Source organism: Phodopus roborovskii, unplaced genomic scaffold, assembly GCF_943737965.1.
Source record: "Phodopus roborovskii unplaced genomic scaffold, PHOROB, whole genome shotgun sequence".
NCBI lineage: Eukaryota > Metazoa > Chordata > Mammalia > Rodentia > Cricetidae > Phodopus > Phodopus roborovskii.
In genome coordinates this window covers 3,959,832-3,972,442 of record NW_026126645.1, presented here as the reverse complement: position 1 = coordinate 3,972,442, position 12,611 = coordinate 3,959,832, and the positions used below count along the sequence as shown (strand labels likewise).

Genomic DNA, 12,611 nt, shown 5'->3' with positions numbered 1-12,611 from the left:
TGTTTTATCTATCTTGAGACAGGTCTCTTCACTATGTAGACCAGGCTGACCTAGAACTCATTTTGTAGACCCAGCCAGCAGGCCTTGAATGCCCAGAGAACCACCTCATCTCTGCCTCACAATAGCTGAGATTAACGACATGCAAAGCAGCAACCAACCGTTTTCTACAGATTTATGGAGTCAGGGCAGAGCAGTCCCAGCACTGTACTTGAGGCTAAACTTTATCCCTTTGACAATTCACACCCTCAAAATTCAACAAACAATATTCTGACAGTCCCCTAGCATGCTCCAATCAATGTCACAAGTCTATGCATCCTTTTCAATTACATGGGCTTTGCTCATGTGTATAGTGCCAAGCTAAATCTCCTCTTGAGATTAATTCCTCACTCAGCTGCCTCCATGCCTGGGTTGCAATGTTTTGCCAACCTTAAAGAAACTGAAAGGCATTGTTGGCCTGCTTCTAACACAACTACATTCCCTCCTTTCCCCAGGGACACAGTAGCACAGGGGGTGTTTCAAATATGACAGAAAAGCACACTATGGAGGGGGGCACACAGGACTTCTGCTTACCCTCAGACAAGAGTCTGCTTGTGGTCAAGACTTGCTAGCTGATTTGGGCTTTTTCCTTTTCAGGGGGCAGGAGGAGCCAAAACTATGTTCCACATGTCCTACAGCTTGTTCTTCCCTGTGTGAGTGCTAAAGTCTAAGCAGGGTGAGGTAACCTCCCTCTCCGCTGCGCTTTCTTCTATGGAACCTACCCTACACATAACAAACAGAAGGCTCATGCCTGTTAATGCCAGCACATGGGAGTTAGAGGCAAACAAATCTCTGTGAGTTCAAGGCCAACCTAACAAATTCCAGGTTATCCAGGGACACATAGTGGATCCCTTCTTTAAAAATAAATAAGCAAACAAACAAAAAAGATGAAAGAATCATAGCCCCAAACCTTGGCTATGACTGCCCAGCTTGTACTAGAACATAATTAGCACTCCAGATAAATGTCTGACCAACTTCCAAACTATAATGATTTTTCTCCCATAAAGCTTCCCACCCAACCCAGTTAACATAGCCTAAAAACCTACCAGAATCATACATTTCAATACTATGCCTCACTGATAAGTGTGTGCATGTAAAATTTCAATAATGGGGAAAGACAAACCACACACACACACACACACACACACACACCTACACCTCTGAACTGAACTTTCAAAGTCTCTTCCTTTGAGGAAGTTTAAAATAATTACTTCACACATGCCAATTACATTTTTGGAATATTTTTTTAATTACTAAAGAATGTTTATTTAGAGGAGTGTGGTGGCAGATACCTTTAATCCCAGCACTCTGGGAGGGAAAGGCAGGAGGATCTCTGCAAGCTTGAGGCCAGTCTGGTTTATATACAGACCACAGGACAGCCAGGACTACATAAAGAGACCCTGTGTCAAAAACACAAATGAATGCTTGTCAGTGGTGGAATCCCAGCGCTTGGGAGGCAGAGGCAGGCAGATGAGGCAGACTTTGAGGCCAGCCTGGTCTACAAAGTGAGTCCAAGGACAGCCAGGGCTGTGACACAGAGAACCCTGTCTTGAAAAACCAAATAAATAAGAAGGGGGGGGGAGGGGCTGGAGAGATGGCTTAGAGGTTAAAAATACTTGTTACTCTTTGAATCCCAGAGGGACCTGAATTCTGTTTCCAGCACCTACATTGCAGAACTCACAACCACTTACCTATAATCCAGCCACAGGGGATCTAATGCCCTCTTCTGGCCTCACATCTGGCCTTTGCAGATACCACCATACACATGGCATAGACATATAGACACAAGCATACATTTAAACTTTTAAAAGTACATCTTGAAAGAATAAAAATGGTTTTATAGGTCTAAAAATTAACATGTCCCATGGATCTTTGAAATCTGTAAAACCTAAAGAAATAAGACACCCTTCCATGGAATATTCTATATGGAAATTGAACAACCAAGGAACAGTTTGCATATACATACATACATACATACATACATACATACATACATACATAACCACCCAGCTTCAAGTTCTGGGGACCTAACTCAAAGCCAGCCACTAAGCAAGGGGTTCTACCATGAACTGTGACCCCAAACCCAGAGTTAACTGAAACACAGTGGACAAAACCATCAATCCTGCTCAAGTGAAGACTGGAGGTGTCCCATATAGCCAGATGTGCTCACAAAAGTGAGAACAGCATCAACTGCAAGGAACACTGGCCAGTGTCTACCCAATTATAGTTAAAAATGTGCTCTCCGTCATGCCAGCAAGGTATAACAGTAATAAAACTATTCTCTAAGATAATGACCTTGTTTCTGTTCTTTCTAAAACTAACTACACCCTCACCCAGCACAGTACTTACAGCCGTCCAACTTCCAAGGACCTGTCTGACTACTACGCTCCACAGAGTTGCTTTACTTCTGAGCATTGATTCATGGGACACTATGAAATGGCTCAGGGGATGGAATATTCCACAGCTTAAAGAAACACACTAGTAACATGCTCTGACACAGATTCTACTCTTATCTGAGAAACCTAACTGGCATTTTATCAGCCGAGCACTCCTTTACATCTCCAAGATTAATCCTTCTTCTGAAAAAGGAAAACCAAGCAAGCAGATACATATTAAATAATATTTTAATTAGGACTCTGATTTAACATTTAATGAGAAATCCACATTAAATATTAATGAAGAATCTAAACTTTCATAAATGGCATTAATTAGCAGCTACAAAGACAGGCAGGAAAGCAAACCCAGACTGGTAACAAGCAGCCTCTGAGGCCTAAGGTGCGGGACAGGAGTACTTTAGAGGGGCATCAGGACAGGGAGAGAGGCTTGCTGCAAAAAGTGTGCTCTACCTTCCATCATCAGACCTGAGTTTGGATCCCCAGTACCCACTTAAGAGCAGTGTGTGGGTGCACAGAAACAGTGTGTTTGAGAGTTTGGCCAGCTAGTCAAGCCACAACAGTGAGCCCCAGGCTCAGGGAGAGACCCCCTCAGAAGACAAAGTAGAAACCAAGAACAGTAGTACATGCTTTAACCCCAGCAACCAGGAGGCAGAGGCAGTCTAGCCTACAGAGTGAGCTCCAGGGCAGCCAGAGCTACATAGTGCAACCGGTCTTATAAACAAACAAAGCAAAATAATAGGCAGACAGAGTAGAAAGCAGTTAAAAAAAAAAAAAAAAAAAAAGTCATTCTACATCAACCATTGGTGTCTACATGCTCAAACCTGGGTTCAGGCCAGGCATTCCAGTACATAAACATGCACACACATGGAATAAACACACACACACACAAAATCATACGGCATGACAGCACATATCTGTAAATGCAACATTTTGGGAGTATGAGACAGGAAGACACCATGAGTTTCAAGCCAGCCTAAGATACATACTAAACTCTAGTCCTACTTCAGCTACATAGCAAGATCCTGGCACCAAAGGGGGGCGGGGGGAGGGAAGGGAAGGGGAAGGAAGAGAAGGAGAGGGAAGGGAAGGGACGAATAAACGAAAGAACGAAAGAAGACAACATGGCCACTCTCAAAACCCTAGCACTCTTGACAACTGAGGCAGGAGAATCGTGGGTTCCAGGGTAGCATTGGCTACTTAGTGAGACTCGGTCTTCCTGGGATGAATGCCAACTGTCCTGCTCTCACTGTGGAGTCTCATGGGTCCTCACAACATTATCAATGTGCACAACATGAATGATGTGTGCCGTACACTGTGTCTCAATGCGTGTAAATAAATCATCACTTGGATGTTTTAAAAACAACAGACTATTATTCTGTGGGGTGACAGTAGAATCAATAAGACTCCCACCTGGCTGGATGCCCAACAAGGACTGACTGAGCAAGGCCAGGTTTCTCTGCAGTAGGACCCCCACCAATGTGCTGATCTATTCAACACTCAGTGGCTGTTCTAAACATTGCATACAAGTACAGGATGGAAAAACTAGGACTTGATATATAAAGTGTAAACTGCCTACAAGGATCAAGACTGCTACAATATTAAAGTAATTTCTCTCTTAAAGAGCAACTTAAGTAACAAAGCAATCTTTGAAAACGAAAGAGCAGGAAAACCTCCCTTCCAGTCAGCCTGAAGACAGACTTCCATCCCAACAGCAGTCACTATTCAATTACTAGTGTGACTGCAATCACATTACACACTAGCTTAACAGTCACAAAATCTAATTTCTCTAAATACAAGACAAACTTGTACAGCATGACAGACTTCCTGTATAGCCACACTACGGATACACTGCAGATCAGCTAATGCCTCCCACGGGCTGCCATCTCTCCTCCACCCTGTAATACACTAGCACAACTTTTCAAGTGTTTCTTTGAATGTTCATGGTTCATTAATGGGATCATTCCTCAAATTCGACTTATCTCTGATAAATATTTCAAAGACAAGTTTCTATAAACTAAGTTAAAAAATAAATGAATACAAAACAACCTAACACACAATGGCATTCCCATAAGCCTGTACAACTTTGGATATTTTTTGGATGACTGGCAAAGCATCTATCTGAAGTGACTACTGAGTCTACAGAAGATGACCAGTCACTAAGAAAGCAGAGTGCTGGGAACTTTAAAAAAAAAAAAAAAAATCAACCAGAAGTACTATTGCCTTTTCATTCAGGTGTTACATGGGCACCATGGGCCAAGGAGGTATGGGATGAATAAAGGGTTAGCCTTCATCTAACATGGCACATAAATAGGGGAAAATGAACCTACAGAAAAATGATGATCAAATATAGAATCCTGATGCTTAGACCAGGGCACTCAAGACTTCAAAGTACCCAGTCACACAGTTCCCCACTCACTGGGAATAACATGTACAGTAATACAAAATGTAAATAATTTGCCAACTGTGGTGGCACATGCCTTTAATCCCAGCACATAGGAGGCAGAGTCAAGAGGAAATTTGAGGACAGTTTGGCATATATAGCAAGCTCTAGAACAACCAGAGATAAATAGTGGACTTTGATGCAAAACAAACAAGAAAGAATGTAAATAATTCATTGAAAATGCCAGCACTCCAAAGGTAAAGGCACTTCCAGATCTCTGTAAATTCAAGGCCAGCCTAGTCTACAAGTTCCGGGCCAGTTATGGATACACAGAAAGTTCTTGAAGTAAAATAAATGTAATTTTTAAACTGGGGAAGAAAACAGCTACTAGGCAGAGGCAGAAAGACTGCTTCACCCCAACAGTCTGGGAACACTCAGCTAATACAGAAAAGAACAAGACTTTAAAAAAACATGAAGTAGCCAGGCAGTGGTGGTGCACACCTCTAAACAGAGCTCTCAGGAGGCAGAGGCAGGCAGATTTCTGAGTTTGAGGACAGCCTGTGAGTTACAGGACAGGTAGGGCTACACAGAGAAACCCTGTCTCAAAAAACAAAAAGGAAAAAAAGCAGATCATCTGTTGTTGTTCTGGTTTTTTGAGACAAGATCTCACTGTGTAGCCTTAACTGACTTGGAATTCACTATGTAAATCAGGCTGGCCTCAAGCTCATTCATATCCATCTGCCTTTGGTTCTGCCTCTGAGCACTGGGAGGCAACACCATTGCAGGCTGAGAACATCATGTTTTGGAGTAGTTTTTAATGCTTGAAGTTTCTTATCCTTCTAGAAGAGGCACAATATACACTGTACACATGTATTACAAGTATGACAGTAAGTTTCAATATTATAAGTCAAGTAACTTTCACAAATAAACCCAACAGCTGAGGGTCAAGCATTTCTATAAGCCGTGAAGGAAGGCTCAGTGGGTAGAAGGCTGTCCTTGCAGATACTCTCAGGCTGTTCATGGGCTTGTCTTCAAAGTATGAATTTACACCATCAAATGTCATATTTATGAGGACTCTAATAACATGACTGTTCAATTTTTTTTACTTTGTTTGTTTGTTTGTTTGTTTTTCAAGACAGGGTTTCTCTGTAGCTTTGGAGACTGTCCTGGAACTAGCTCTTGTAGACCTGGCTGGCCTCAAACTCACAGAGATCCGCCTGCCTCTGCCTCCTGAGCGCTAGGATTAAAGGAGTGTGACATCACCGCCCAGCTTAACATGATTGTTCTTTGAGTTAGGGTACATCACCATGAATCCTAGGCTAGCCCGCAACTCACAATGCCCTTGCCTTAAACGAATACACACACACACACGCCATGAAGTTTTGGGATTAGAGATATGTATGAACTACACACCTATTCTTTGAATCAAAATTTTCATTTTCAGAACTATATTTTACAAAAATCATATATCCACAATGCAGAAAAAGTAAGTTCAATTATTTTATAAAAGCAAAAGAATGAAAACCTAACACTTTAACCCCAAAGTAATGTTTGCTTAAAGGAAGCTGACTTGTGTCAACGAATATCCCCCATGGAGATCACCAGCAAAGAATAGGACCAATAAATAGGATTGACTTAATCAAGACAAACTCTCAAGACATTATACAGACTCTTCTTTCTCTTGCATCATACACTGGAAGTCATCCTTATACCCAACTGACTTTTCAAAACGTACATCATAAACATTTATTACTTCCTCTTCTAAGTACAGCACAATCATCTTGGGCCTGTGCTACTACAACAATGTCTAATAACCCCCCACCCCATTACACCAAGACTAAGTTCCAAAACCTCTCTGTGGAATCTCCCCAGCAGCATCACACCAGTATCTGTGCATCCTGAAGCCTCTGCAAAGACCACAGCCATCCCAGAGCCTCTGTACTACAAGTCCTTCAACCCCAGGTGCTCTTTCTCTAGAAATCATCTGTTTTGTTGTCCTTGGCAGTAAGAACCTAAATCCAGAACTGTGCGCAAGCTAGCAAGTGTCTACCAAGAAGCTCAAGTTAGCCTGAACTAGAGCTTGTCCTGCCTTAGCCTCCCCAGTACTGGCACTGCCACTCCCGGCTTTCTCGTTCCCTTAGAATGCCTTGTCAAAGAGAATTTCCTTAAGTGTGTTAGCTAAGGGAACATATCCATGCTCTACCCTTTTAGCTCACCTAATTTCTTCCAAAGCACTTAATACAGCACCTAAACTATGTAAGTCTTTATTCTGTTAAACAAAGAACACTCCCAACTCTTTGAGTTGCATGCACTTGTCTAGCATTTCTAAAACCCTAGGTTCTATTTCTAATCCTGTACAAAAACTAAACTGATTCAGAACTCAAACTTTTAATTTTATAACTTTAGATTACAACCATTTATTGACCCATTTCCCTCATTAGACTCTAAGTGACTTTACAACACAGGACTGAATGTCAGATAGCGAGTGGGAAATAATAGATAGGTTTGTCACCATGTCTTAAATGCACATCATTTTAGTAACTGAATCTTCTAACTAAAATAAACCTTCTCTTACAAATTCATCATTCAAAACATAATTCAAATCTCCGCTTGTATTCATTTAGCCAATATTTATACACATTTTATATGTAATCAGGGAGAGAAAAGAAAAAACCCTCAAATAAGAAAGGAAAATCTGTGAGTTCAAGGTCAGCCTAGTCTACAGAGCAAGTTCCAGGACAGCCAGGGAAACCCTGTCTTGAAAAACAACAACAAAAAATATTCAATAAAAAAATTAAAATCAGGGAACTGGAGAGAAGGCTCAGTGTTTGGCTGTTCTTCCAGAGGCCCCAGATTGGATTCCCAGCACCTATACAGCACAGTACAAACACCTGTAACTCCAGTCCCAGGAGATCTGATGTCCTCTTCTGACCTCCAAGGGCACTACACACAAAAGGCACACCAGCACACATGCAGCCAACACCCATACCCATAAAATAAATTACAAAATAATAATTTAAGACCAGTATAAAAAAATCAATTCCAAGGGAGGGGAAGCATAATAGTTCAGTGGTAGAGTGTCTAAGCTCCTGTGGTATGCACATAGACTTGGGGCTATGTCTACAAAACTGTGAACAATGCCAGCCAGAGTTTAATGCAGGTGTGGAAATCCAATCAACTATAACACAATGTTCACCTAGCTTCTACTCCTTAGATTTCAATGGTGAGTAAAGGTTACATAATATACACCTCATACTACTGGGAGTTTTATTAATCTTCCACCTGAAGCCTATGTCAATCCAACACTGCCGGGAATACTGAGCACTAATATGTTCACATAGACATGATGGACACTTGGGATACTCACCGTGCTGTAGACTGCAGAGACCGTGGGAGGGAAGATCCGATCCTCCAAAGGCTGTTGTACAGGTCCTCTAGGAATTCTGGAAGGCGAGTTAAGGAACAAACTCTAATGGAACTGCTGAGCAATAAGAACATTCTGCCCATGACCCAGGCTTTTTAACCCACCCTGTGGTACTGTGGACTTACTCCTCCCAAGCTCCCAAGAAACTGAAAAACCAAGTATTTAAATTTCCTAATATGATTACTCGATTTCTCCAAAATTGCTTCCTACAATAAACTTCCATTGCAAATGAAACCAATGACTGGAGGCCCCGAACCTTAGGCCCATTATGAGACTCAAGCACCTTCTAAAATTTCAGCCAGACCAGAGGTTCAGACAACACAGCGGAAGCAAGGCCAGCAGACGCACTGGCGCCTCAACTCCCAACACCTGCACAAAGGCTGCCTTCGTCTGACTGCTGAGAATGTTCCAGTCTTTTCTAGCTACACAGAGCAAGCTCAATTATTCCCATTTCCACTAGCTTCCCATTTTTATTTTTTGCCTTTATTTTATTTATTTTTTTGTTTTGTTTTTTTGAGACAGGATTTCTCTGTGTAGCCCTGACTCTCCTAGAACTCACTCTGTAGACCAGGATGGCCTCAAACTCAGAGATCCACTGCCCAGCAAGTTTCCCATTTTTAAAAACAGGTTCTCCAGCAGTCATTTAAAATATTCAGAACACAAAGGCATTAAAAGACAAGAGACTATAAACATTTTATTCAACTGCAAACTAGGAGACAGGAGCTGTCTAGCTGGTATGGCACTATTCTAGAGAACTCCTTATATGCCCTGACCAAAGCACTGTCCCTGAATGAGCCATTACATGCCTGATTATGTGCTTTCTACAACAGTTGCAGATGATACAAATGATTTGACTTCCACCTGGTTTTTGTTTTGTTTTTGAACTCCAACAATCCTGTAACCTGATTCCTGCTGACTGGTTTATTTTTTTTAAATTATTGTATCATAAATCCCAAATGAAAAAAATTCCCTCAACTTAAATACTTAATATTTCTTTCTAATTCACCTAGAGAGTTGGGAAGACAAGGTAAGAGCTACAGCAGGTGTGGTGACTTTCAGCTGTAATCCCAGCACTTGGGAGGCAGAGGCAAGAGGATCATTGAAAGTGTAAGGCCAGAATAGTCAACAGAATGAGTCCCAGGCCAGCCAGGGTCACACATTGACACTATTGTTTCAAAACGAAAGGGAAGATGGCTCAGGAGTAAAGAACACTAGCTGTTCTTACAGAGGCCCTGGGCTCAGTTCCCAACACCCACATGGTGGCTCACAGCCAGCCATCCTTTACTGCAGTTGCAGGGGATCTGATACCCTCTTCTGACTGCTACAGGCACCAGGAATGCACACGGTTTGCATACACACACATACATACCTACCTACACACACACACACACACACACACACACACACACACACACACACACACGCTCATACATATGAAATAAACAAATCTTTAAAATTATAGAGTGAAAAGGAAAAAAGTAGTGGGCTTTTTGTTTGTTTGTTTGTATTTTAAGAATGACTGTTAAGTTGCCAAAAACTGAATCATTAGTAGATTCTTTATTTCTAAGCAGCCAGCTTAGAAGACCGAAAACAAAACAAACACACCCTGTGTTTTAGTCATTAAAATGTCTAATGAGACTATAGCGGTCTCTAGACAGTTTTTAAACTAGCAACCTCACACAACAGTTAAATACTTTGCACACACGCACACGTGCACGCGCGCACACACACACATACACACACACCTGCTGCACTGGAAAGCGATAGAGCTGAAACATTTCATAAAGGAACCACACACCATATACATCACTCAATCCACACACACCCTCCACACCCACCACACACATACTCTACACAAACCACATAAGCATTTCATGCACACACAATTTAAAGCCACAATCTACCCATACACAACTCACACATACACACACTGCATACATACATGGCACATACACTCTACACCTAGCACACTATACATATACACTACATACATACATACCACACACACTGCAGAAAGCAGAAGCCTACCAAGTTCCAGTCATTATGACTCTTTTAGACTGAAGGACGGTTAACTGAAATCCACACTGAACGAACTCCACAGTACTCGAGGCAGATGGAAAAGGAGCCACACTTTCTACTGCACTGCCAACTGCACTGCTTTTTCCAGGAAGGATTAATTCTCACAATGGGAGAAGCAGTCCTCAAGGGAGTTCAGTGTTCTGCCTGAGAACCTGAGCTACTCAAGACTCCTGCTTTCTGTTCATCTGCTAGCTAATCAGATGACTATGATTACAAGATTGCTAGAGACATCATTTGCCCACATTACAGGAACAAGCATAAATAGCTCAGCACACACTAGTCTCACACAGAAACTGAGTTCAGTTCCCAGCACTCATATCAGGCAGACCACAACCACCTCTACTCCATCTCCAGAGGCCTCCTACAAGCAGGCATGCACAAAATAAATAAATAAACAAGCAAACAAATAGTGAAATTAATTTAAGCTGAAAATCTAAAAACTCCAAATAGGGTGCTAGAGAGATGGCTCAGGGGTTAAGAGACTGCTCTTCCAGAGGACCCAGGTTCAATTCCCAGCACCCACAGGGCAGCTCACAACTGTCTATAGCTCCAGTTTCAGGAGATCCAGCACACTGACACAGACATACATGCAGGCAAAACACGAATGCTCATAAAGTAAAAATAAATTATTATTTTAAAAAACCTCCAAACAGGTATTTTATTAACTCCCAGTTAGGCTGCTGTTTAGACCTCCTCTCCACTTAAAACCCTGAGAGGGTCAGCTGGAGATAAGGGAGAACTGGTGAGTTCTGGAAGGAGACAGTAAATGCTTTTAGAGCTCACTGGATTCCACCTGCCTGCAGCTGAGTGCCAGCTCTCACACAGTTATGTCCCCAGCAAAACTCACAGGCAAAACTCATATCCCTTTAAACTGAAAGTAAAAAGCAAATATTTTCTAATTTTCTCAAGATAGGTTTATTTGTACTTGTGAGTACAAACCCGGTATGTGTGGGATCCCCCTGAGGCCAGGACAACACAGATCCCTGGAAAGCCAGGCACTTTGTGAACTGGCAAACCAAGGTACTGGGGCCATACTCAGGCCTTTGGCGGCGGCGGCGGCGGCCTGTGTTCTCATTATGAGCCCACTCGTCAGTCCCTTTACTGGTTTCTTAGCCTGAACTGCTATGATGAAATGTTTTATAATTGTAAATCAATGTGACTAAGCCAACTCTGAGTGCAACTGACCAAACAGCTGCAAACCCCACCTGTACTAGTTATTACTTTATTTAAGTCCATTAATCTGTAATCTACATAGAGAGCTACAGGGGCAACAAGATGTCTTTGGAAGGGTAAGAAATTTTTTTGGTTTGATTTGAGATTATCTGGTTTGCTAAACTAGAAATCTATGTAGCCCAGGCTAGACTGGACATGAAATCCTCCTGCCTCCATCTCTCCAGTACCAGAATTACACATGTGTACCACAATGGCCAGGTATATGTGTTCTTAGGTAAGACCAATATATAAACAGTCCTTTACATATAACTCCCAGCTTATCACACAAAATATTAAAAAGATGGTATATGCTCAAGGCAGGGTTTATTAATATTAGTAGCTTTTGCCATTTCATCAAAGACATTAATTCTAAGAACTTGGTGAGGAGGTACACACTTGAAATCCCAGCAATCAAAAGGCTAAGGCAAGAGGATTATAAATTGCTCTAGGCACAGCAAGACCATGATTCAAAAATCAAAAGGCAAGCAGGGTGTGGTAGTGCATACTTTAACCCCAGCACTCTGGAGGCAGAAGCAAAATGATTTCTAGGACAGCCAGAGTTATGGAAAGAGACCCTGTCTCATCCTGTCTCAAAAAATGGGAGGGAGATACGCACAACTACAATGACACAACACTGGAGAAATGTCACACAACCATGAAAACCTGAACACTGACCCTCAGCAACTTGCTGAACAGCCAAGTTTAGCAAGTGGGAGCCTGGAATCCCAGAGATGAAAGAAAGGCAGACAGACACAAGAGGCTCCTTGGGGCTCCTTGTCATTAGACTAGCCACATCAAGGGAGTTGCAACTGGTGAGAGACTCTGCCTCAAAAACGAAGGGAAAAGTGAGTCAAGAAGAGAGCTGGCATCAGTCTCTCACCCTCACACCTGTACACACATGGCACACATGTACATATACACATACATACATCCACACACAAGTTAAGTGAAAAGCCAAGACTGTCTTCTTGCTGCTGCTAGTGCTGCTCTCTTTTTGGAGAATGCATGCTGTTAAGTCACATCATCACTAACATAGCGTGGTGCCTACTGCCTTGATAGGACCTGAGGTGCCGACCTTTGATTT

The 12,611-nt window shown here is 42.1% G+C and overlaps 1 protein-coding gene across 1 annotated transcript in view; it reads right to left on the bottom strand.

Annotated features, from left to right (window-relative positions):
• Window positions 1–12,611, bottom strand: part of Eif4g3 (eukaryotic translation initiation factor 4 gamma 3) — a 204,378-nt gene that overhangs the window by 151,867 nt on the left and 39,900 nt on the right. Inside the window, exon 2 of the mRNA XM_051173661.1 lies at window positions 8,180–8,255. Coding sequence (XP_051029618.1) covers window positions 8,180–8,255 — 76 coding nt within the window. The remainder of the gene's footprint in view (window positions 1–8,179; window positions 8,256–12,611) is intronic.